At 45.7% G+C, this 27516-nt stretch overlaps 1 protein-coding gene across 5 annotated transcripts in view; it reads left to right on the top strand.

The window, feature by feature from the left end:
- NKTR (natural killer cell triggering receptor) overlaps window positions 1-25246 on the top strand; it is a 492868-nt gene extending 467622 nt beyond the window's left edge. For all 5 annotated transcript variants that reach the window (XM_086941096.1, XM_086941095.1, XM_086941094.1 and 2 more), the window contains one exon: window positions 23646-25246. In XM_086941096.1, the coding sequence (XP_086797222.1) occupies window positions 23646-23718 (73 nt within the window). In that variant the 3' untranslated portion in view covers window positions 23719-25246. The remainder of the gene's footprint in view (window positions 1-23645) is intronic.
- The last annotated feature ends 2270 nt before the right edge of the window (window positions 25247-27516 follow it).

The raw sequence follows: 27516 nt of genomic DNA, 5'->3' as shown, positions 1-27516 counted from the left end.
TCCTCTGCATTAGGAACTGCTAGGGCTGTCTAAGATAGCTTCCAGAAGGAATCCAGGCCCTAAGCCACCACTTCTGCCCTTGCAAGGGGGGCTGTGATGGCAGTCACATAAGCTTCTCTGCACACAATCGGCAAGCATTAACTGCCTGGATTCTGAGGTGAGTAGAGATGGCCATTTTGCCAGATCCTTTCTGCAGGATTTCCTTGTATCACCATCCATCAGCCTTCCTCCCAGGTGGGTATGGCTATGGAATCTTTTTACCAGGTGTAGGAACATGCAGGTAGAAGTAGTAGTCAGAAGAAAACGTTATTTACCTGCAGCAACTATCCCTCAGGTGGATACTCTGCCTGCAGAGTCCTCATGGACACACCTTCATCCACGTTTGATGGATAGTTTATAGGGAAAGTTAATAAGTATATATTATGACGCAGCACTACCCTGTCAATGTCAGTTTCCTCTTCCCGCGAATGTGAGAAAATAATATACGGAAAGTGACCTTATTGCGCCAGGGTGGGTGCTATATGGCTTTGGTAATGTCCTTAGATGCTATTTCCTGTGTCAACATGAAGCCAGCACCCTTACCGGAGATATGAATTTGAAGTTTCTGGATCCAGTCTGATTCCTGGGATTATTCTACAGGTGAGAAATCTGCAGGTAGATAGATTATCTACTTGAAGGTTTGGACACTTCTGCAATTTTCAGATTTCAATGAGGCTTATAGTTTTTACTGTGCATTTAGCTTCAAACAGCCTTCTGTCTGACCTCAATAGTTAATGACATCTGTGTGCCTGGTAGGAGGATATAAAGCAATAAAGCAGCAGTCCATGCCTGCTCTTTACCTTAATTTGTGTATTATCCAACCTCAGGGAAACGACTCTGTGATTTGGAGTTAAAAAAACCCACAAAGTGTGACCTCTTCAACCTCCTATCTAATAACCTACCATGCAGAAGTATTCTGACACTCAAAACTGAACTTCCGGTTGTTACTGTGAACTGAACAAAGTCTGAAGACGGTGGTCCTACAAGCACCCTGATGTGTTTGGAATGGGAGGGGCCCCTATGTAGTTCAGAGGGCCACTGTTGACTCAACGGGTCTCAGCAGCAGTCCTAAGATGTGATGTGAAACGAGGTAGCATCTCTGACTTCGCTCCTAATGATGTACAGAAACCTCAGTACCCTGTATCCTGCAAACGTCCGGTTGCCATTAAGTTTTTCTGGTATTGGCGGTACTCATGGGGAAACTTAAAATTGCAGCTGCAGTTACTCTGGGGATGTATCCTTACATCAATGGTTCACATTGTTCTGTGTTCAGAAATACCAGCACTATATTAAACTACTTTGCATCAGTAATGCAAAGTGGAATCTTTTGCTTTTATCTTGGATGGTAAATCAGAAGATACCCGGACTCCAGGAAGTTCATTGGAGCTCGGGCGACCTCTCAAGGCACTTCTCATTTTACATTGTGTGTAAGCTCAGTTGTATCCTATCCAGTTGAATGCTTACAGGCGGCTGATCAAGGGTATAGTGCTCAGCAGTGTGTATCGTTCTTTACTGAATACCAGCCTATGTTCTGCCCTATTGTATTGAGACAACGTGAATTGCAAGTCAATAAGGTCTCCTCTGTTATCGGTCCATGTGAGCTGGGATGCAGATTCTTGTGGCTTCAGGCTGGTGCCCCTCTTAACTACATCTTCCCACCTTTTGGTGTACTTCCTGTAACGTTGGCACGCTTCCTGCGGAAGCTCCCACCTTTGGGTACCATCTTCGGATTCTTTTTTCTGGTTTTGTCTTCTTGTGTGAGAATCCTTTGGCAATGTTCAGTATTTCTTTTCAAGTAAGAGATTTATCCGCTTTGTCTTTCATAGTGTCTGTTTCTGCATTGTCCTTGTATTACCACCTGCTTCTCCAGCCTCATCTTTGTGCGGAGGTGGGTGGGTTCGCTAGTGAATCCAGAAAGATCTTCAAGCTGCAAAACTACACCGACAGATAAGAAACTATTCGTTTTGCAGCGTGAATCTTTCTCGATTCACTATGCTGTGCATAGACTTTGTAGCAGTTTGTTATGTTTGTGGCGGCTGGGTGGAAGATGAGCGTTGGTTGTTGAATATATGTTGAAGCACTTTCTGTCCTACTTGTGGTTCCTTGTTCATTTGTATATCCACACAGTTGTGCTTAGTGAACGTATGCACTGAAGCCCATGTTGCCGCCAGGCATATGTCTTGAATGGGTGTGTTAGCCAGGAAGGCTATCGTTGCCCCTTTTTTCCTGGTAAAGTGGGCCTGTGGCCCCTCTGCTAGTTCTTGGTCTGCCTGTCTGTGGCAGAATTGCAAAGTTTGTGCGATCCATCGTGCGATGGTTCCCTTTGTTACTGATCTACCCATGAAACTACTTGCAAAGGACACCAAGAACTGTTTTGTCTTCCTGTGTTCCTTGGTTCTTTCTATGTAGTGCATTACTGCCTTTCTAGCGTCCAGAGTGTGCAGTGCCCTCTCTGCGCTTGTGGTCGGTTTCTGAAAGAAGCTTGGTATTTGTACTGTCTGGTTGATGTGGAACCTTGACACCACCTTTGGCATAAAGTGTGGGTCAGTTCTCATTACCACCCTATCATTGTGTATTTGGATGTAGGGTTCTTGTAGCGTTAGCGCCTGTAGTTCGCTCACCCTGCGCAGCAAGTTGATTGCCACCATGAAGGCTGTTTTCATTGTTAGCATTTGTAGGGTGGCCTTATGAATAGGTTCAAAGGGCTCTTTCATGAGCTCTGTTAAGACTAAATTGAGGTTCCATGCCGGTGGTGGCATCCTCTTTGGTGGTGCAATCCTCTTTGCCCCTTCCAGGAATCTTTTTACTATCTGTCAAGTAAAGAAGCTCTTCCCTGTTTCTCCTCTTGTGTAGGCTAATATCGCAGCTAGATGTACTCTTAGCGAGCATGAACTTAGTTTTGCCTTCAGTACGTGCGTGAGATACCTTAGCAACGTTGATACCCTTGTCATCTTCTTGTGTAGCTTTTTCTTGCTGCACCATTGTGTAAACCTCTTCCATTTTGCCACATAGCACCTTCGTGTGCTAGGTCTCCTTGCCTCTCGTAGTACCCGCAGGTTTCTTTTAGGTAGCTTCAGGTGTGCAAACTCTGTCTTCAGGAGCCAGGCTGCTAGACTGAGGCTCTCTGGCTCTGGGTGTAGTACTTGTTGATTTTGCATGGAGAGTAAGTCTTTCCCTTTCCCGAACTTGTGGGGTGCACTCTGTGCCATTTCCATTATCTGTGAGTACCACCAGGATCAGAGTCATGTTGCTGGTTCTGCACTTGTTGAGTACTCTGTTTATCAGAGGTATCGGGGGGGGGGGGGGCGTAAGCAAATGTTTTCGACCAGCTTATCCATAGGGCATTCCCCAGGGACCCTTCCCCTGGTTGCGAAGTTTCGGCATTTTGCATTCTGGCGTGTTGCTAATAGGTCTATTGTCGGTGTTCCCCACCTTCTGAATAGCCTTTGCGCTTCCTGTGTATTGAGCTCCCACTCGTGGGAGGCCGATGTGTCTGCTGAGCCAGTCTGCTTCCACATTGCCCTTCCCTGGTAGGTGTATGGCTAGCAGGTCTATTTTTAGTGGCATGGCCCATCTCCATATCTCCTGTGCTAGGTTCGATAGCGGGGCTGATTGTGTTCCTCCCTGCTTGTTGATGTAGAACATCCATGTCGTGTAATCTGTCTGGATCAACACTCTCTGGTTGTACAGTTTTGTCTGGAAGGGCTTCAAGGCGATGAGCACTGTCTTTAGTTCCAGGTAGTTGCTGTGTTTGACCGCATCCACTGGAGTCCACAGACCCCTCACCCTGAGCTTGCTCATGTGAGCTCCCCATCCCTTCTGGGATGCGTATGTGGTGATGGTCACCGTTGGGGTCGGTGGTGTTAAAGGCTTCCCTTCCGTTATGTTCTCCTTGTTCCACAATGACATCTCCTCCTGCACTGCGTGCGTTACAACCACTAGATCTTCCCAACTTCCTGTAGCTTGTGACCATTTTTCTTGCAGCCATTCCTGGAATGGTCTCGGGTGAAGCCGTACATTTGGGACCAGATGTATGCAGGAGGCCATCATGCCCATGATTTTGCTTGCTGTCCTCACTGTCAGAGCTCGCCCCTTCTGGTAGAGGCACGTCTCCTTCAGCAGGGCCATTGTTCTCTTGTCGCTGGGGTACACCCTGCTCTGTATGGTGTCGATCTGTGCTCATAGGAAGATTTTTACTTGCTCTGGTTCCATTGAGGATTTCCCCCAGTGAATGGAGAATCCCAGGTCCACCAGTGTACTTGTCACGCGCTGTGCGTGTTCTTTGCATGTCCTGTGTGAACTTGCCTTTATTAGCCAGTCGTCCAGGTAAGGGTATACATATATCCCTTCCCTCCTTAGGTGCGCTGCCACTTCTGCGAGGCACTTTGTGAAGACCCTTGGTGCAGATTTTAGTCTGAATGCTAGGGCTGTGAACTGGTAGTGATCTTTGTTGATGGTAAATCTCAATAGATGCTTGTGCTGCCTGTTCATTGGGATGTGCAGGTAGGCATCTTTGAGGTCTATGGTGGCCATGAAGTCTCCGTCTCCTATCTGAGGAATGACCTCTTGTAGGGACGTCATCTTGAACTTTTTTGTCTTTATGTACTTGTTTAGGAACCTTCGGTCCAGGATGGGTCTCAGTGATTCGTCCACCTTTGGTACCAGGAGTTCCTTTGCGTCCTTTTGAAGTAGCTCTAGCTCTTTTCCTGACCGCTCCCTTCTTTTTGGTTTCCTGTTTGCAGTGTATTTTCCAGTTCTATGCAGTATCCGAACTGTATGATGTTGAGTATCCATTTGTCTGTGGTTATCTTCCTCCACTCCCAGAAGAAATGACTTAGCCTGCCTCCTACTGGTGTTACATGTTCGTTGATGTTCTGGCCGTGTAACCCTGTGTTGGTCTTGTTGTGCTCCACCCTGAGAGGAGATTTGTGGGTGGGCACGTATTGCGTGACAGAGTCACTTAGCGGTGTGTTGTTGGCTTCTCTTTTATTTTGTCCACATCTGTTCGCCCTCCCGCGAAAGGACTGGCCCCTTTGCTGGTAGTGCCAGGTTTGTTTTTGATGTCCTTGTGTTTGGCTGTCTACCTGGGGGTCTGTTGGAAAGTCTGGTGTGACGTTCCTGGCTGGTTTTCCCCTCTTCCATTCGGTCTCTGCGACGGAGTACCCCTTTTCGTCCCCCTGAATTGTAAGGCCCCCATGGACCTTGCAGTTTCGTTTTCTTTTTTGAGCTGGGTGAGTTTTTCATCCACTGGCACCCCAAACAGTGTCTCCCCATTGAACAGGATGTTTAGAATGTTGTGCTGCACCTCCGGTTTGAAGCCTGAGATCCTGAGCCAGGCCTGCCTTCTCTCAGTGACTCCCAACATCATCAGACTACTGGATGTGTGGGCTCCGTCCAGGGCTGTTTTGAGGCATGAATTTGACACATTTTTCCCTTCTTCCACAAGGTGTGAAGCTCTTTGTTGGTACTCGTCTGGGAGGTGCTTGAGCAGCTGTCCGATCTCGTCCAGAATTTGGTACTGGTGCCTGTTCAGTCAAGTCAAGTCAAGAGATTTATATAGCGCGCTACATACCCATAGGGTCTCAAGGCGCTTGAGGAAGGGTGGGGAATTACTTGTCGAATATCCAAGTTTTAAGTTGCTTTCTGAATGCTAGGTGGTTCTGAGTAAGGCGAAGGTGAGTGGGAAGTGAGTTCCAGGTTTTAGCTGCGAGGTAGGAGAAGGATCTGCCTCCCATGGTGGTTTTGTTGATGCGAGGAACAGTGGCAAGGGCTTGGTTGGAGGATCGTAGCTGACGGGAGGGGGTGTAGAAGGACAGTCGTGTGTTAAGGCATTCGGGTCCAAGTTCGTAAAGTGCTTTGTGTGCGTGGGTTAGGAGGCGGAAAGTAATCCTCTTATTTACGGGGAGCCAGTGGAGGTTTTTCAGGTGACCAGAGATGTGTTCTTTACGCGGGATGTCTAGTATGAGCCTGGCTGAAGCGTTCTGGATGCGTTGGAGTTTTTTCTGGAGTTTTGCGGTGGTACCTGCGTATAGGGTGTTTCCGTAGTCCAGGCGGCTCGTGACCAGTGCGTGGGTGACCGTTTTTCTAGTTTCGGTGGGGATCCAGCGAAATGGTTTTTTGAGCATGCAAAGAATGTTGAAGCAAGATGATGAAACGGCGTTGACTTGTCTTTTCATCGAGAGTGAGGAGTCCAGGATGACACCCAGGTTCCGTGCGTGGTCCGTCGGGATGGGTGCTTTTCCAAGGGCTTCTGGCCACCAAGAGTCATCCCAGGCGGATGGGGAGGTGCCTAAGATGAGGACTTCTGTTTTGTCTGAGTTCAGTTTCAGACGGCTGTGCTTCATCCACTCGGCTACTTCTTTCATTCCTTCCTGTAAGTTGGTTTTGGCTGTGTTAGGGTCTTTGGTGAGTGAGAGGATCAGTTGAGTGTCGTCAGCGTAGGAGATGATGTTGAGATTGTGTTGGCGAGCGATGGCCGCAAGGGGGCTCTTGTATACGTTGAAGAGGGTGGGGCTGAGTGACGATCCTTGTGGCACGCCGCAGATGACTTCAGAGGCCTCTGACTTGAATGGTGGGAGGCGCGCACTCTGTGTTTTTCCGGTGAGGAACGAGGTGATCCATTCCAGTGCTTTTCCTTGGATTCCGACGTTTCTGAGGCGCTGTAGAAGGGTGCTATGACAGACTGTGTCGAAGGCAGCGGAGAGGTCGAGGAGGATGAGGGCGACTATGTCTCCATTGTCCAGTAGAGTTCGAATGTCGTCTGTTGCTGCGATGAGTGCGGTCTCAGTGCTGTGTTTGGCTCGGAAGCCGGACTGTGAGGGGTCGAGGGATTTGTTGGTTTCGAGGAAGGTGGCGAGCTGGTTGTTGACAGCTTTCTCGATGACTTTGGCCGGGAATGGAAGAAGCGAGATGGGGCGGTAGTTTTTGAGTTCGGTGGGGTCAGCTGTGGGTTTTTTCAGAAGGGCGCTGAGTTCTGCGTGTTTCCAGCTTTCCGGGAAGGTGGCGGAGCTAAGGGAGCAGTTGATGACATCTCGGAGGTGTGGTGCTATGATGGAATCTGCTTTGTTGAAGATGTGGTGAGGGCATGGGTCAGTTGGGGATCCTGAGTGGATGGAGTTCATCAGGCGGATGGTGTCCTCAGTGGAGATTGGGTTCCAGTCGTTACGGATGTTCAAGGGGGGTGATGGTTCTGCAGAAGGTTGGGTGGGTTGGTCTCCGGGTCGGTTGTCGAAGCTGTTGTGGATGTCTGCGATTTTGTTGTGGAAGAAGGAAGCTAGGGAGTCGCAGAGGGCTTGGGAAGGGGTGATGTCGTTGGAGTTGGCAGATGGGTTGGTAAAATCTTTGACGATGATGAATAATTCTTTGCTGTTGTGGGCGTTGTTATCTAGTCGGTCTTTGAATGCGGCTTTCTTGGCAGACCGGATTAGTTGGTGGTGTAAGCGGGTGGCGTTTTTGAAGGCGTCCCTGGTGCTGGGGTCTTTTTTCCAGGCCTTCTCGAGGGAGCGACAGAGTTTCTTCGATTTCTTAAGATCATCATTGAACCAGGAGGCGTTTTTGTTGCCTAGTTTGCTTTGACGTTTTTTCAACGGTGCTAGGATGTCGGCGCTGTTGGATAGCCATTGGGTGAAGTTGATGGCTGCTTGGTCGGGATCTGAGGAGTGGGCGGGGGGGTTTAGAAGAAGCGATGAGGAGATCTGGTCGATGGTGATTTTGTTCCAGTTTCTTTGCAGGGTGGGTTGAGGATGGTTGTGGATTGTGGTCTTCTTGTGGGTAAAGTGAACGCAGCTGTGGTCCGTCCAATGGAGAACTGTGGTGTGACTGAATGAGACATATTTGCTGGAGGTGAAGATGGGGTCGAGTGTGTGACCTGCAATGTGGGTGGGGGTCGTGACAATTTGTTTGAGTCCGAGGTTGGCAAGATTGTCCAGAAGGGGGGTGGCGCTGCTGTCGTTGTTCTTTTCCAGGTGAAAATTGAGGTCTCCCAAAAGAATGTAGTCCTCGGAAGGGAGGGCGTGTGGGGTGATAAAGTCAGTGATGTCGTCACTGAATTGTGCACGGGGACCTGGAGGCCGGTAGAGGAGGGTGCCTCTGAGTGTGGTCTTGGGGTCGGTGTGGATCTGGAAGTGGAGGTGTTCAGCGTTGGCAAGGTCGACGTCTGAGCTGGTTGAGATGCGGATGGAGTTCTTATGGACGATAGCGATGCCTCCTCCTGTTTGCTTGATGCGGTCCTTCCGGATGATCTTGTATCCTTCCGGGATGGCAATGGTGATGTCTGGGGCTGAAGAGGCATTCATCCATGTTTCTGTTAGGAAGGCGACGTCCGGTGAGATGGTGTCTAGTAGATTCCAGAGGTCGATGGCGTGTCTGTGGACCGAACGGGTGTTGAGTAGGATGCATTTTAGGTGGTTGGTGTCAGGTCTCTGATTGGTGTTGGTGGATGAGGAGTTGGTTTTGGTGCCGTCGAACTTGCAGGAGTTGCATGAGAAGGGTCCATGGGTGTGTCCAGGAGCGGCTTGGACGCAGTTGGGGGAACGGCCGGGGTTGAGGGCTAGGAGGGTGGTGGCATCGTAAGAGATGCGAGAGGGCTGGGCATTGCGTGGACCAGGGGGTCTGGCACTGGGCGCGGGCTTGGCGCGGACGGGCGTAGACGGGCTTACCTTTGGCGCACCTTCGGCGCAACTGGGGCGCGACCGCTGCGCGTGAACGCTGCGCGAGAAAGCATCTGTCATGTATGGATGGAGGAGAGGGAGGGGCGAGGGAGGGTCAGCAGGGAGGCGGGGCGGGCTGTGGGGGCCAGGCTCTGAGGCACCAACAACAACAAGCGTCAGATGGCGTCAGCGTAGGGAAAAACGAAACTGGAGGTAGGCTGGGGCTCAGGAAATTGACTACGCTAGTTGCACAATCGCGCTCCTCGAATCAGGGTTCAAAATCAAAGCGCCGTGACTACAATGCCCCCAGAGCGTTGCAATGCCCAGATCTAGAAGCGCCGTGTAAATAGTCCCCCTGGCGCTCTTTAAATGTCTCAGTAGCGTCGCAATGGCACTCGCGCTGCAGCGCTATGTAGAGAGCTTAGGCGCTAGTGAGGCAGAGCACAAATACAAAGCAGCTGAGGAGTTAAATGTCAACGATACCTCGCAGGAGCAGGACACAGGGAGCGACCGGTTCTGAACTAGTCAGGACGTTAGTTTGCCATGCGCCAGTGCATGGCTTCATTTCTTTCTATCTGTCTCCCCGTTAGGTCCATCCTCCTCCTTTCTTTGTCTGGTGGTGGCCCTGATGATGTTGGCACATTTTCCCTTTTCCTGGCGGTCGCCGCAATAATGGAGTCCGCCGTGACTGATCCTCAGATGTAGGGAGGATCCTTAGAGGAGTGTTTATACTTCTTCTCCGTCCTCGGCGTCACTGACCTGCATGTTACCGGTTCCTTGAACGCCTCTTTCCCCTGGGCCATGATGCTCTCAAGCATGGGGAGGTACTGGCTCCTAGTTTGTGTGGGGAGCAGGGTCTCCAAGAGGAAGTCTGCTTTCGGTTTTTCCTCATCTAGCTTGACCCCAAAAGCTGTTGCTGCGTTCTTGATTACCATATTGTAGGCCCCAATGTCATCTGGCGGCGAAGGCCTCGAAGGGTACGTGTCCACGGCTTGTTCAGGGCTTTCGGTGTCGAGGTCCTGCCATCCAGGTCCTGTGTCCCGAGGATGTTGAGCAGAGAATCGTCCGCTGATCGTCGTCGCCCTCCTCCTCGTAGTAGAAGGCTTCTTCCTCTGGATGATTCTGGGTCTCGGGATTTTCGGCGGCTCTCCGGCCTCGAAGTCTTCCTCCTCTTCTACTTCGATCACCGTCTTTGGCTTCAAGGGTACGCGAACCTCTTCAACCTTTCGTCGAACTCCTTCTTTCTTTGTAGGGTGTTATCCATTTCGGCCTCTAGCCATCTTTTCTTTCTCTCCATTTCGGCTGCCTGTTCGGCGTCAAGCGGTTCGGCTGATCTCTTCGACGTGTACGTCGACGTCGAAATGGGCTTTGGGTCCTTAATTGACGCCGAAGCGGCCTTCGGGTCCTTTTCTTTCGAAGTCTAACGTTCCTTTTCGGGGACGTGCTTCGACGACCTTGACTTTTCGCCTGTCTTCGCCGCCTGGTAGTCCTTTTCAAAGGATCCGATGAGCTGTTTGTCCCTGGATGCAGCTGCGGCCATCGAGATTTTCGGCACCAGTGCTCCCTTCGAGGACTTAGACTCTGTTTTTCGAGAGTCTGACTCAGACTTTAGAGGGTCTGTCGGGGGCTTAGGGGTCATCGACTCTCCTACCTCTTTAGAAGTCTTTTTATCGGTTTCTACGACTGTGTAGTCGTCGTCTTCTCTGCGACGTTGTCCTCCTCATCGCTTGAGAGCCCCAGGTCTCGAAGGGACGGTGGTTGTCCCTTGCCTTGCATGTTGTAATTGGCTCTACTTTGTCGCTCTCTAACCCGGAGAGTCTTCGGTGTGAAGGCGGAGCAGGCGTTGCAGTTCTTGCGCTCGTGGTCGACCGGTAGGCAGAGGTTTCAAACCGGGTGCTGGTCCTTCTGCGCGTATTTGTGGTGGCAGTTATGGCAGAATTTAAAGGGTGTCTTGTCCATTTCTTGCGCTCAAGGGGCCCTCTGTGTGCGTATTCTCCGTTGGACGTCGAAGTTCTCGGACTTCTCCTTCCCTTTCGTCATCCCGGCTCGATGGCGTTGTTCCTAATCGTCTTTTTCGTGCAAAACTCGACTTTTCTGCGTCGTCTTTCCTCCAAAACTCTGGAGCCTCTCGGGAACGATCCAGGCCAAACGGCGGAAAAAAGAATATGAAGATGGCGCCCAAAGGTGGGAGCTTCCGCAGGAAGCGTGCCGACGTCACAGGAAGTACACCAAAAGGTGGGACGTCAACGGAAAAAAAACAGAAAGAAAAGACTACAATTCCGGACCCAACAACTAGACTGCGGAAAAATGCACAGCATAGTGAATCCAGAAAGATCTTCAAGCTGCAAAACTACACCGACAGGTAAGAAACTATTAGTTATGGCCCAACTAAGCCCATCTTGATTTCAATTCTCCTCCTCATGCCTTCAAGTTTCACACCATTGCAGGAAGTTGTTAAGTGAGAAGAGATTTCCAAGGCGGTGAGCCAAGGCCTGCACTACAAAAAGCGGCAGAGGTGGAATAATATTTCTACTATCCTTAGCCACAGATTGCCTACTTGTAGAATGCACAAAATGAACTGCAGGCTCATTTTGGCTTCCGAACCTGCAACAACCACCCCTCCAGAAAGTCATTTGCAGTGTGCCGGTTACCCTGGTCACTGCTTCATGCTGGCTCGCTCCGGATTATATACCCCTCACCATCTACCCTCTCCAACCATGTCCTGCAAGTTGTAAATGGTGTGGTAGGATTGATTTCATCAGTTATAGTTCTCAATCATGCTTCATGTGAAAATGTTTCAAAGAAAGTGCTGGCAAGGGATTTTGTTTCAAAGAGTTAATTACAGATGACAGACTACCTGTATATATTTGTATGTCTATTTCAACTTAATTGATGTCTGTATCATTAGTTATACAACTACTTGAGTAGATGACAATGACTTGGAAGACATGAAATGATCTCCATGCCGGATCTCACATGACTGGGTTGGATCAGTACGTCTCTGCTGGAAGGATGTGTGCGTTTTCATGCAGACACGCTGTACTTTGGTGTCGCAAAGTGACCAGAATAACAAAGGTCAATTATCCTATTCAAAAAGACTGCTCGTTAAAGCAAGGACTATCTGAAGTGTCTTCGAATTTGATCTACACAGTCTATTCAAACTATCAAAACCATTGATACAAGACACACCACATCAATTCTGAAATTGTGAAGGATTGGTCTTTACAATAAAAGCCTTAAAAAAAGGGGTCACCGCTTCAAACGATTTTATTGTCCTGAAGATGGTCTGACAGAGTAATACCATACAAGACCGAAACGTCGACGACTAAACCCATCACCCTATCTGCTTTTCATTACACAAGTAATCTTTATTCTAGATAAATAGGTGTCATTTGTCTTTTATTTGCATTGGTTTGGGTTTATTTGTACAAATGAAGTATAGGAATAAGTTTATATTTTCTTGTTTATTTGTAATGAGTGACGATTAATTCTCATTATTGATATATGTACCCTAGAAATTTTCTTCTCAAAATTTATATAAAAGAAAATATTTTTTTGATACTATAACGTTCCCGTGTTGCTTTCTTTTCATGTCTTCCAAGTCATTGTCATCTACTCAAGTAGTTGTATAACTAATGATACAGACACCAATTAAGTTGAAATAGACATACAAATATATACAGGTAGTCTGTCATTTGTAATTTACTCTTTGAAACAAAATCCCTTGCCGGCACTTTCTTTGAAACAATTTAATCTGCCCAAGCCCACAAGGGTATATTGGGTCTCCCACCCTCTTCTCTTCATGTGAAAATGGACACTCCACTGCCACGATTGGACCTCTCTTGAGTGGAGGATTTTCCTTCCAGCACCATTGAATCCAAATTTCCACTGTCTATATAGTGTTGTCTCATTTGTTGATGACAAATGTTCTATTTCACCCTCCATCAATGCTACACCTATTCAGCTGGTCATCAAAGAACGTTTGGAGGAAGTGACATTTTTGCAACCAAAGAGCCCACCCCAACTTCGCTACAGGGCTGGGTTACTATTATCCTGCCTTTCATCAATAAAAAGAGAATCGGGTACTGCCCAACACCGCATTTTACCATGGTTCTTTACTTTCAGAATTTGAAAATGCTGACTGTGGCCCTAGTGCTACCCCTACCAGTGGTATCCCCTCAGCTCCTGGAATTCCACTGCTGCCTCTTCAACTAGACATATTCCAGAGTCTACTCGCTCACACGATCCTGGATGATTAACTGCCTTATTGCAATTCCAGATGCTATAAATTGTTCTCCATCAAGTTACAATTTCTATACTATAGCACCATGGTGGGTGGTTGCTTAAATTACAGGGATTGCCTGTATCCCGCATAGGGGTTACTAACCTCTCCCCTTTGTCAAAGACCACAAGACCCTTGCAGCTTTGCATGGCAGAGTACTGGAGCCATCTTCTATACAGCCTCTCCTCTTACTTCGAAATGGTAAGCTGACAACTTTGTTGATCAGGTTTTCCCCCTCTCTGTACTTCATGACTGGGCATCATAAATTTGCATCTTTTATGTGCACATATTTGCTCATCGGCGCATCATATTCAAGTCAAGTCAAAATAACTTTATTCGATTTTTGAGAGTCATAAAAGTTTGCATATATCCATTAAATAGTTCTTAAGAGACCTATACAAAAAAGACTGTAAGAACTCTCGCAAAATACATGATTAAACTTTAAAATTTAGGACTCAACACATGTATCATACTCAAGCATCGTTTTAACTCCCCCTGCATGAAAGCCATATTAAAAATAATTCATCATATCAAAGTTCAAGACATAAATATTACATAAATAATACTATAAAATCATTTAAAAACGTACTTTCATATTACAGTATATAACGTTTTCTAAATGATAAGGCAGTTTGAATGAAATTAAGCATAGCAATACAAATAGCAGCAGTGGATAAAGAGCGTAAAAAATTAAATCCCTTCTGATAAGAGCAGGGTCTGATATCACGCAAGACTGGTTTAATAAAACGTGCCCTTGGATCTTTGTAAAGATTGCAGAACAACACAAAGTGCATCGTGCTTTGTTCGGCTAAATGATTGCATGGACAGGGAGTTAGTCTATCACTCCAACTCATCTGTTTAGGGAAAGCCACAAGAAAGTGCAATGTGGAGAGTCGAAATCTGGTCACGAGGAAACGTGAATGAACTTGAATGGTAAAAAAACAAATAAAATTGCGGATGGTTTGGGCGCCCATCTACACAATAGCGTGTTTCACAAACCCGGTTAGACATACTTAATTCAGCATAATAAGCATTTTTTATCATCAGTTTCATATTAGGTTGTATACTGTCGGGATTATCATAGTAGTGCCCTTGCCCAATCTTATAAAAATGTGCTTTAACATATCCGAGCTAGGGGATAGCAAGAGCCTTTTCAAGGGACATACAGTCTCTGAGAACACTCCTTGAAAATGATAAGCCCTCTAATGCCCACACTTTTCCCCAAAGGATCAAAGGAGCAATATTTATTCTATCTCTTACAAAATCCAACCCCACTTCCGAGTGGCTAAAAGCATTGGAAGAACTACTGTGTGTAAAGCGCTCTGATATCCGCAAGGATCTTGTTCGCGCTCTATAAAACTTTCAAAATAAATAAATAAACAGGGATCATTAATAATCTTTTTTTAAATGTATTTTCTATAGTTAGTAACTGATTGCTTTTGTGATGTCCCCATACTCCTGCCCCGAAAGTAGCTACTGATAAACAGTTGGATTTGTATAGAGTTATCAGTTCCGCTACTGGCTTATGTCCTATCTTACAAGTAAAGCGGAACAGCCCCTCCACTGTTCTGCTAGTGTTTTGGACTCTGGCCACAATCAGTTGCTCCGAGTTTAATTTGTTATTAAAAACATTCCCTAAGTTAGTGAAATTGGGCACCTTGTTTATAATCTTTTCCTTCTTCACAAATGTCCTTGTTTTCGTTTGTTTGGGACCGCACACCATAATAAAAGATTTACTAAAATGTACTTTCAGGTCCAAGGCCAGCATGAAGTCAGTAAAAGTATTCAAAGCTTTTTGTAGGCTATTGGCTGTCAAAGCCATCAAGACAGTATCATCTGCGTATGGCAGTAGGGGTACTGATTTACCTCCTATGCTAGGAAAGTCTAGTTGTTGCTCCTAAAGTAAAGCCTCCAGCCCACTTGTATATAAAAGGAATAAAAAAGGGGCCAAAATACACCTTTGGAAAACCCCTTTCGTGGCCACAATTGACCTAGTCTTCTCTACCCCAGGGCCATTACGTATAGAAACAGTAGTAGAAGTATGAAACCTCCTTAATTCCATAACTTCCCCCTGTTTACTGTATCAAATGCGCTGGATAAGTTCATGAAGGCAAGTTGGATTGACCCCCTCCTCACCTTCATGTACTTACATATGATCAGGGACAGGTTGAGGCACTGTTCATTTGTTTCCATACCCCTTCTGAAGCCATATTGTGTATTAGATATGAGGCCGGAGCCATTAGCCCAGGATTCAAGGCGTGCAAGAATTACCCTCCCAGAACTTTACATTTGGCATCCACTAAGGAAATGGGCCTGTAGCATGCAGGATCGTTTCTATTACCTTTTTTGTAGATCAGCACCACTACAGCCTTTCCACGAGGAGGGAATGCGGCCCACTATTACAGCTTTAAAAACATGAACCAACAACGGAGCCCCTAATTTGTAATTGTTTTTAAATAAATCCAGGGGCACCCCGTCCGGGCCTGGTGCTTTCAAGGAAATACCCTTTTTAGAGCATCTTCAACCTCACTTAACAGTCAGGAAGGAACTAAGGTGGTATGCTGTATCTAAGTTAATTACTAATCCATCCCTTTGTTCATGTGGTGAGACACAATTTGGATTTTAAAGAATTGTGAAATGAAGTTCCCTGGCTTCCCCTAGTATTGTTGATTCCATGCTCTTAACCTCATTTGAGAAAAGGGGGTGATTGATAATCGTCCTTGCACTGTGCCATTACATGTACAGAAATAGTGAGGGATTGTGGTCGCTAGCTGGGTTTGGTTCAACCGCAAACCTCACAATGAGGCAGGCAAATTTTCTAGATATTAGCAGAAAATCAATTGTACTAGTTTCACCTCCACCCTGGTAGGTTGGATATTGTATTGATCGGCTACTAACCAAGTTATCGGCTAGACATAAATCATTAACCATAATGATAGAATTTAATGCTACACTCCGCACAGTGTGTTTAAAGTGTGGCAAGGGCTGGTTCTCTGTATCAGTGACCCCGCAAACATCAGTTAATTTATAACCACATAATGTGCAATTGAAGTCGCCCACCCAAATTATACGTAAAGGATGACCTTTACCTGCAACCTTATCAATTTCCTGTTTGAGGGTATTAGTAACCTTACAGTTATTTGGATCAAAAATATTATAATACCAGTGTACCAAAAGTATTGTAGCATCAATCATATTTGAAATCGGAATGAGCTGATACCAGGGGGGGACGATTATATTCTCTGCCGTTAGAGACCCATATTTGACAAAAATCAATGTTACCAATCCCCCTTTGCTCTCTCTGCAGTCGAAGATGTTGCTTGGACATTAAAAGAACAGTATCCATCTATGTCAAAATCATTCATACTCCAAGTTTCTTGACACAAATTATATCAAATGTCTTCGTATATTATAACCATATCTTGTCAGATAGTTTTGAGGAGATACCCGCGATATTCCTAGAGATAGGTCTAAGAGGGCATGAATTAATGTTATACTCAACTTTGGCTTCCCCAATAATATTATTAAATACTGGCATTGGTAAAGGGTGTAAGCTATCAGCAGGGTCGTATTCTTTTTTTTTTCCACATAAACATGCTGGAGTAAAAGGCATTCTATCTTGGTCAACCCTTCCTATTCAGAACCAAAAGTTGTATTTGTGGACACCACCACAGCACCCAGTTTTATATTAGGATGCAAACGAAACCCATTCTCCACATGTCTTCTGTAGTGGGCTGTCTCTAAGGATCTTGTTGTCCTCCTCCCCAAAATTCAAAGGTACTGAAGCAAGTGGGATTACGCATAATCTGATACCTCTGCTGTCTGCCCTTCTGCAATCAAATAAGTGCAAACATTCCACCATGCCACCTGATCTTCTTCAGACACATTTGCATGAGGGAGATTTACGAGATGGCTATGGAGGCCCACCTTACACACATTCTGCAGTCACCTCTACAGTGTTGATGCTTTATTCAAGAGATTATGGCCAGTTTGGTTAGGAGGTCTTAAAGTTTTGCCTAGATTTTTGGGGCACCCTATTCTGTTTTTTTCCAGTTTTAATGTTTGTGTTCTAGAATTACCCACTGGTTGAAAATAATTGAGTCACAGTATGTTAGAGTAGGTATAAGCTATCTTCATGGTGGATCTGTTGCCCATGTTCCACAAGGTCATTTTAATTTTCCAACATCCTCCCATCTAGACCTCTGACATCAGTCGGAACCATTATAAGGATGAAATGCATGTTAATGAGGTAACTAGTGATGGTCTGCATCCTCACCCCTCCGAAGTTTTTCACTATAACGTTCATTCATTCATGTTCAGTCTTCATTTCTCAGGTGTATGCTCAAACCTTTTGTGTTCTGTAGATGTACACCAAATTGTGTTCAATTCCATTCTCCATTTATGACTGCAGAGGTGTCAAGTCTGATATGAGTCTCCGCTTTGACACGTCCGCATGAAAGCCTTCTTCAGGACATATTTATTTTGGAGATGTTCATAGTTTTAGGTTTAAAGCATTTTTATTAAGACAAAAGAACACGGGGAGAGGGGATAGGAGGTTAGGGTCACATACAGTACAGTAAAGAAATAATCATGATATCATGAGTGCGATCACGGAACAGTGCTCTAAGCAGGAGGGGAAGCAGCAACAAATGAAAGATGAAATACAAGCCATATCTCCACTCGCGCATATCCAACACCCCAATTCCGATCAAAGAAATTAAGGAAATTGACACAAAGAAGCCCAACCCTCCCTCCCCCTAGAACCCCCTCCCCAAAAGAAACTCCCCAACTCCCCCCAACACCCCCGTCCAATGGGCCACCAGCAATACTACCTGCCCCCCAACCGCATCCCCCCCCCCTCCAAAAACCAGCCCCCCACCCTTCCTAGTCTGCCGGAATCACCGGTGGTTTCAGCCTCAGAAGCCTGAGGTATCTCGGGCAGGTGAGCTCCCTAAATTCGGTAGTTAACAGTGCACGGAAGGGTTGCCACAGCTCATCAAATTGATCTATCTCCCCCGCCACCACGAGCGACAGTTTTTCCATTCCCAGCACGTGCCAGAGTCAGTGTAGCCAACCCGTGATGGAGGGGATTGTGGTAGTGCGCCAGTGGATGAGGATGTTCTGAACCGCAGACCCCAGCGCGATCGCGATTTGCCTGCCCCTGCGGGACTTCAGTGGGTACATTAGGCCATTAGGAAGGCCCAGCAATACATACGCCGGAAAGCGCGGCAGCTCAATTTCAAAGTGCTTGTCCACCTCATCAAGAACTTCCTTCCAATAGGCGGCCAACAAGGGACAATCCCAAAGAATATGTGAAAGGGTCCCCACCTGCCCGCAACCTCTCCAACACCCCTTATCAATGTGCCTATTCATCTCATGCAGTCTCTCTGGGGTGTAGTACCAGTACGTGGACACCTTGGTGAATGTTTCGGTGAGGCCAGTATGGTACGCAGAGTGTCTCGCCCGGTGTGCAATCTGGTCCCACTCTTTGTGGCCAAGTGTCCTGCCCAGTTCCCTGTGCCATCGTTCCCTCCCGGGTTATAATAGTGAAACGGAGGAGGCTGTAAGAGCTTATAAAGATCAGTGATCAATTTAGTATCAGAAGCTCGGGTCACCAGCCACCGCTCGTACGTTGTTATCTGACAGTCAGCGGCGTCCCGCACCTGGGGCTGGAGGGCCCAGTGTCGGACCTGCATGTAACATAGTCTGTCCAACTCCGTCAGGCCGAACTCCTGCTGAAGCTGCTGAAAGGGAACCACTCCCTCTGGCCCATAGATCTGAAAGAGCGCCCGACAGCCCGCCGTCCTCCAATGGGAGAAAGCGCCCGGCTCCATCCCCGGGGAGAAGTCAGGATTATCCACAATGGGCGTGAATGGCGAAGGGAACGTGGTGAGGTCCCGGACCTCGCAAACCGCGTCCCACACCCTCAGGGGAACCCTCGTAACGAAGGAAGCGTAAAGGTTGGGGGGGCGGTGAGCGCGGCGCAAGAATGGGACCTCCCGGAGGGTGCGCCCCGCAACCGCTTGATCCTGAAAAAGCCAGTGCTTATCGGATTCCCACCTGCTCCATTCCACAAGGTATCGTAGCTGTGCCGCCTGAAAGTATTTACGGAGGTCCGGAATGCCCAGGCCCCCCGCTTCCGGGGCAAGTGTAGAGAGAACCCTCTTCATCCGGGGTTTGCGACCCTGCCAGACAAAACGTGAGATGTCAGCCTGCGTTTGTCTGATCCAGCCCACTGGAGGCTGGAGAGGTAAGGCTCGGAAAAGATATAGGATCTGGGGCAGTACCGTCATCTTGACCGCCGCGATCCTGCCAAGCCAGGATAACAGGCCCTTACTCCAGCGGCCAAGCTCCTCCCTGATCTTTTTACTGAGAGAAGCGTAATTGGCCGTCACCATCGCTGGCAACGTTGGCGCCAGCAGAATCCCTAAGTATGGTACTAGGGACGATGACCACTGCATGGGGAAGAGCCGCTGAAGGTCCCGTCTAGTGTCCGTAGCCAAGGACACATCTAAAGCCACAGACTTGCTCATGTTCATTTTGAAGCCGGCCACGCGCGAAAAGGCATCCAACTCGTGGATGCAGGCGGGTAGGGACCTCCTGGGGTCATCTAGGGTCAGCAGGACATCGTCCGCATAGAGGCTGACCGTGTGGACATACTGTCCTATCCTGATCCCGATGGCATCCGGGTTGTGGCGGATCCTCTGGGCGAATGGCTCCATGTAGAGAGCAAAGAGGAGCGGAGAGAGGGGGCACCCCTGCCTCGTGCTGCGCTAGATTGCAAAACTACGGGAGCTGCACCCATTGACTCGCACCGACGCTGAAGGGTACTTATAGCAGTTGAAAACCATCGAGCGGAATTTATCACCGATTCCCAGTTTCCTGAGAACCAGCTCAAGATACGGCCAATGAACTCTATCGAAGGCTTTCTCAGCGTCCACCGCCAGCAACATCCGCTCTCCCGGGATCCGCGAAGCCTTCTCCAAAATGTGCGTCACTCGCTTGGTCTTGTCGACAGTTTGCCTGCCGGGTACAAAGCCAGCCTGGTCTGCCTCAACCAGACCTGGGAGGTGCAGGGCTAGCCTGGACGCTAGAATCCCCGTATACAGCTTGAGGTCGACATTTAGGAGCGAGATGGGCCTATACGAGCCACATAAGGCCCGGTCCTTCCCGGGCTTCGGAATCACCGAGACCGTCGCACGTAGGAGATCCGGCGGGAAGGCTCCCGGGTCGGAGAAGGAGTTAAATAGCCGAGCGAGGACAGGGGCCACAACCGGGCAAAAAGTTTTATAAAACAGGGACGTGTAACCGTCCGGGCCCGGGGCCTTCCCGTGCTTAAGTCTAGCTATAGCGGAAATCACCTCCTCAACTTGGATATCACGCTCAAGATAATCCGCCTGAGCGGGGTCCAGCGCTGGAAGGGGCACAACCTCTAGATATTCCGCGGTTTCCCGCGGTGAGGAGGGCTCCCCGGCGTACAGCGCCTCGTAGAAACTGCAGAAGGTTTCCGCCACCTCCGCATCCCCGGAAACGGCCACACCATCTGCACCCCAGAGTTCCTTCACTACGTTACGCTGTTGCGCAACTCGGAGCCTATGCGCCAGGAGCTTGCCACACCTGTCTCCCCCTGTATAAAAGGTATAAAAGGCATGCTTCAGACGTAACGCTGCGTATTCCGCACTGTCTAGGTCCAGCGCCGACAGGAGCTTCCTTGCCGCCTTCAACTGCCTCCAAACCCTCGGAGCTCCCGTGCGGCGTTGGACCTGCTCGAGTTCCCGAACTTGGGTAGTCAGCTCATCCCTCTTCCGTTGCCGCTCTCTGTTTTCCGCCGAGGAGATGGAGATAAATTCCCCCCTAAGAACCGCCTTCAATGCAGCCCACTGTGTCGCTAGTGAAGTGTCTGAATTACTATTGATGTTCATAGTCTTAAGCAGTCCTCACAACATGTTTGGTGAGGAATGTAAACCTCTTACTCTTCTAAACCTGGCAGTAACAACACAGTTATCAATCATTGTGTATTATAGCGTCTAGACTATTGACCATGTCCAATCTGTGTTCTTACCGTTAACATCTTCATTTCCGTTGAAACATTATTTATTTACTGTCCCACATACATTAAATATTGCCAATAGGAATGCTTCATGTCCCAGGGCACAATTCAATTGCAATTACTCATTTCATTTCAAAATATCAGCCTCTCTCTATTTTTCATATAACTTATTGATACCAATAACCAACTTTGTTTATATATTTTTTCCTTTCTGTAGAACCATGTTACTATGATTCTCAAATACTTTTGTGAGCAGGCTTTGGATTTACTGCACCTAAGAGTTCAGTTACAGACCTTTTCCGAAAGTACTTACTAAGTTACTTTTTGCAGTGGAATGTTGTCATGAAGCAATTCATGTTAATGTGAATACTTACTTATAGAGGTTTCTAAGGCAGTTAACTAGGCAAAGAAAGGGATTCCATCCCTCCTTACTTATCTCTGTTAGATATGGCAAAAGCTGAGGAAAATCAACAACTAAGAAATCTATGCGACTGTAACTGATATTCATTTGCATTGGGTGGTAAATAGTTGAGGATGGGGGTAGAGGAACACGCACGTAGACGCTGTACTTCATATCCGTTACAATCGCATAGATTTCTTAGTTGTTTAAGGAGTTGGGTTAGTTAACCCTTTCGATGCTCATGATGCACAGTTGAGCTGTGCTCGTCATGACACCAGCAAAATGGCAATTTTCAGCACAGGAGGGGGAAAACGCCTAGCAGCCAAGGTGTTAAGGAAATGTTTGTTATATATTATTGCTACATGAGAACCATTTGTTTGACTGACGCATACTTTTTAATACATTGTAGAAACCCCTGACGAAGGTCACTAATGACCGAAATGCATTGGGTGAATGTAAAATGTGACGGAGGATTCGAGATTCATAACATGCCTGTGATTAGGCCCTGATGGGCAATTCCTGTGCAAGTACAAAGCATGAAACAACGGAACCCCGCACCTTTGACGTGATGGACAAGTTTTGTTAGCAACTTTAAATAAACAAGATTGAACTTTTTGAAATACTTACTGAGTACGTGGATAATTTTGATCACAAATGTGCATAAGGCTGTGCAACTCTTTTGTAACTTGCAAACTGCAGGTCCTACTTTCTTGATGTATTTACACAAGTGCAACTGGGACAGGGCACATTAAGAGCGAATGCATGCCGAATGTGAGGAATATAAAGGGATAAATGGATTGAATATAATCATAAAGGTGTGCTTCAGGTTAACTTCAAATGAACACATCTGTGTTTCCCATCTTTCTGAGTTGGGGACCAGACCTGTGGGTTTTTAATGGAATTGAGCAGATATCCACAAACTAGACACTAGAGAACGTTTGTAATGGGTATGCTTCCATATGGGATGACTGCAGCATTTGGTTCAGGGGTAAGCGGGCACCCATCTCCAGACATTTCTAAAACATAGACACCTAGTGTATTCTAGGGTTAGGTGGCCCTGCGTACATGATTACCCAGAATGCAATCTGAAAACTACTGGCAAATGGGAAAAACCCCTCTGTTCCTAAGTGCCTGTTGAAAATCAGTACGCCATATGTGTGAGCGAGCATGCTATACAGGAAAGGAAAACGGGAAAAGTGTAACTGTGGAGCCATTATTGACCACGTACTTCACATGGTTTCTCTTTTTGTATGTTCCTGTCCATGGCAACAGGCCCACCTATACATGTGACCTATGTTTTATTGGTAGAAACATAGGGTGGTGGGACATTTGCCGTTCATCACAAACTCCTTATTAAAGAAATGTGAGGAAATCGTTTTTTTGTGGGTTTTTTTTGTTTCTTTAGTAAAGTTTGGTGTTAGCGAGGCTTTCTGGGCAATTCAAAATGATAACTTCTACTCAAATCATACCTCCCAGGATTCCCTGGCGTATAGCTTTCAGAAATGTATAGGGTTGTTTTTTTAACCAAGGTGAATGTTGTCCAAAAATCAACATAATTTCCTTTGCTTTCCACTGTTGTATCCGTAGACTATTCCTGTCTCAGATTATAGGCCCACCCACACAAAGTGGGGTACTCTTTTTAATCGGGAGAAATATGAGAACACATGATATAACATTTGGTAATACTTACTGAATTGACCTATGTTTTTGGCTTCTTGTTGTAAGTCAGTGTTAGTAGAACACTTTTTTTAGAAACCTTTTTTCAGAACTACATTGCTTTAAAGATATTACAAACTTAAGAGAGGTTCGTTTATCCTACCCCTAAACTTGGAATCTTGGGGGCAATTAAAAAATACTTGATTTTTATTCACCCCAATTTGGTTTTATTATAGTTTTAATTGTCAAGTGACATAGTGTCAGTACACAGTAAAGAAACCTTTATACACAGTTTGATTGTTAGCTATCTTGATCTGTTGATCAAGTTTCAAACACTGTTCAATTGTGCAGCATAATTCTGTGTCTCAGCTATGAAAAACACCATGTATGGATTTTTCTTAGAGTAAAATAACATTTAAACGTGTCTGGATACGAAGGAGGGGGCGGGGGGGTGTTACAGGTTAAGACTTGCATCCTGTCCCCGCTGCACCTACCCCAGAGAGCATCTAAATTCTGTTTGAATAGCAATTAAATTATGGATTAATTTTATTTTGTTCCCCTTTCATGTAGACGTCGGAGATCTTATGCGTCCAGCAGAAGTGACCGCAGTTACTCGTTCAGCGACAGCAGCACCGATGGCTGAGAACACGTCACTGTGGATATTAATTGTATTGCTTTTCGATTTACACGCCTACACTGATGGCAAGTTACTGCCAGGAGAGTAGTCCCTATTCAATGTGACAGGAAGATAAACTATTCGTTTATTGGTAGCAGACAAAGGCCAGCTTACTAAAAAGACCTAGATTTGATTGTTTACAATCAGATGCTCCTTAAGAAAATTATGAAAACTGATTTTTATTTTTCACTTTCGAAGCCAAAAAATGTTAATAATTTAATTATATTGTTTTATAGCTTACCCGGAACAGAGCTTCCTTTATATATTTATTCATGTATATATATTGTAATGAATTGTCAGTTGCACAGCAGAGATTTTGCTGGATGTTTATTGGCAGAATATTTCGTTATTTGTGCCTTGAATGAAAAGCTGTTCCTGGAAACCTCCTCAGTAACTCATTCTCGGATTGGTGACGTCACAGTTGATTTACTCGCCGGTAAACTGTGACTAGATCCGATAACTGCTCCACCCATCGGTTTTGAACATAAGGTAACTTCATACCTTTGTTTCATTGGAACACAGTAATGCACATCCTTCAATACAAAAAGGCTCAGCCTTGGGCAAAAGGAACTCAACTCGCGCAGAAACACCCCTAAACGGTCCGTGGTTCACTAAAGTACAGTGTTGATGAGGTGTACCTGTACAGTATTTCATATTGATGCCTCGACAGGCTGTGACCTTTTTATGGCAACAGATCAAGTGCAATGAAAAGTTATGCTGCATCATCCCTGTATACTATACTGACAAATATTTCAACCGCGATTCAAAATGCTTACAACGGCTGACTTGTATCTATGTTTCATAATGGTTAGATGTTTTCTATTTTAAACACCTTTTTCAGGTGTTGTGTATAAATTCTAAATATATTGTATAAACATGGTTTCTGTGACTTTGATATTTCAACGCAATTTACTCACACTTCAAAAGGCTTGGAAAATACAGATGCTGTAAATATGTAGTATAGCAATAAACGGTGAATTTTCCTCCAGGAAAAAATGAAGTTTCTACTAAGTTTAACGATTTTTATGTGGATTTCCTATATTCGGTGGAGACGTGGAGTGGAGGAAGTTTGTACTAATGTGAATCACATTTATTAAAGGGATAGACTTGTCATTTAATTTCAGGGTGGTTTCTGCTAAATTCACCACTGTTTAAAATGTCCTTTGATGCTTCTGCAAGCGAATGTAATCCTGGCCTGCTCATGATGGTTTGTTTATGTAATTGTGCAACACCTTTTTAATTTTTATCTCGGGTCAGCTTCAGTTGTGAAATTGAAATAGTTCCTAGCTACTGACTGCTGTACATATCTGCACGCATTGATTTGTATACCTTATGGTGGTAAGGAATTGTTCCACTGATTTGTAAAGGGAACTTTTGCAGCTTAACAATCTTTGTCTGAATTGTACACAAATCTCTCGAACTGTTCACAGTTTTATTTTACCCTTGCGTTAAATATGACTAAATATGTTTACAATAAAAATCAATTTAACGGTGAGCTTATGCTTGGTTTCTGCGTTTATCAAAATTTTAGTTTTATTGATTTTTCAACTTAAGTTTGGATTTTATAAACGTATGGAAGAGCAGGCTTTTTATGATGAGCTTAATTAATATTATTGCCCAAATCGAACCTGTTGCTGAGACAGCCACAACTTCTCATTGCGTATAATTATAATTTGCTTTCACAAAATCTTGTTTACAATATAATTAAATGTTATTAATTCACAATATGCGATGGCTTACGTAAAGTAAATTTCATAACAGGCGTGTGAGGCGTCCTAACATTGCAAAACCTTAAATGAGGTTACACAGTTATTTTTATGTTGTGACAAGCACTTTAAGCGATGTGCACAAATAAAATTGTGATGTGTCAATATTTCTCCTATATACCGTTTCAAACGTCACAGGACATGTAAGCACTTCTATAAAAGACCTCCTCAGTAAAATTAATAGAACGTGTACATTTTTGGCTTGCGTCTGAACAGAACAAGTCCATGTAGACTTTCAATTCCAGGCTTTAGCAGGTATACTCTTCAACCATTGGGTTAGTCATGAGATTGTTGCTGCTTGACTGAAGCTGTCAGCAAAGATGGTAGAAGAAAGCAAGAGTAGGTAGCATGTCCATAAAGCTTGTCCATTTATCCATATACGTCTGTGCTGAGGTGCAGAAAGGGAATTCAAATTCACAAGTGTCCTGTAGGTTTTGTTGTGGGGCAGGATGGGATTGACAATACTGTGTGTGTACGTGTATGTGTTATATTGTGTAATAACTAAAAGCACAACTAAAAATAAAAGTAAAACGTTGATTGGCTATCATACGTTTTCCATTAACATGTTGGATTGCTTGTGCTTGTTATAGCTCTCCTTCTCTGAAAATGTTCGAATGAGTAGTGACTTGAAATTTATCAAATATAAAAATGCGTAATGAGGCCAAAACACAGACTCATGAGATTCCGGCATACGAGTGTCTCTTGAAAACAAAATGTTTTCTCTTTTTAAGTATAGTGCTACATGCAGGTGAGTAAAAAAGTTGCTTACCTTTGGTAACAATCCTTCTGGTGAATGCTTTACTTGCAGATTCCTCCTCTGTTGAACATGCCAGGCTGCAGACGGAAAAAATCAATAGCTCTTCCATGTGGGCACTGGCTCAATGTCTGCGTTGGAAACTGAGCCACTGTAACATTACTGGTGCATAAAGCACCCGCCACAGCGTCTGACTTAAGTTCCCTTTCTATGTTTTCAATGCCCTTCGCAGCAATCATCAGAAGAAGAACATTATTTTAAAACCGTGCTGTACAATGATCTAAATTGGAATGATTTTAATTCTGATCTCTAACCATCCTTCAGAACCGAGATCAGTGTAGAATTGGTGAGGAGTGGCAAGTGTTTTTCATGATGAAATTCTCAGATTAACCGGATCCACGTTAATGGGTGCAGAAATAAAAAATCATATTATGGTACCGGAGAAGTGGGTAATGATTCCAGGGACTTTACCATGGTGCAGTTTCTGAGTATTTTAGAGGGTGAAGTGGACCATGTCAGCAAGTACCTATTAGTTTGCTGAAATTAGTGCGTGACCCAATACTTTATGGAGGCTGTCGTTTTCAAGGGTTCCATAGAAGCATCTTAGTAGTCAATGCTACTCTTCCTCCCTTACCTCCACCACCCATTTCTTCAACAATATTTAGTCGTTGGTTTGAGAGGGCACATTTTCTTTAGCAAGAGACCTGTCCTACATGCCACGGAAATTTCGGAAAATATCCTGAGTGAATACATTGATATTGCATTCCTCACAGAAACCTGGCTCAATGACCACTCAACGAGCATACTTGACCTACTCGTGATACTCTATTCTTAGAAAAGATAGACCTGACAGACTTGGGGGTGGGTTAGCCATTACCTTTAATAATGAACTTCAGATATCCCTTGTCACTAACCCTGGCTACTACTCCTGTGAATACCTGGAAGCTGAACTATCAACTTAAAACTCCCTCCCAATTCGTCAACACAACATCTATTGCCCCCCGGGACCACCCCAGCACTTCATTGAGGACTTATCTGAGCTCCTGACGCAATGCGCATTATCAGACTTAAAAAATCTTTTTCTTGAGGATCTTAACCTCCATTGGAACGATACCAATGACCCCACTATCTCCCTCCTCACTACTCTTCTTGAGATCAATGAACTCAAAACAACTATGCCTATCCCCAACACACACTAAAGGAGCCCTACTAGACTTCATTCTGTCCAACAAAGATCTGACCTCT

This window comes from Lissotriton vulgaris, chromosome 10, assembly GCF_964263255.1.
Source record: "Lissotriton vulgaris chromosome 10, aLisVul1.2, whole genome shotgun sequence".
Lineage (NCBI taxonomy): Eukaryota > Metazoa > Chordata > Amphibia > Caudata > Salamandridae > Lissotriton > Lissotriton vulgaris.
The sequence above is the reverse complement of the archived record's forward strand: the minus strand, read 5'-3'. Positions and strand labels throughout refer to the sequence as shown.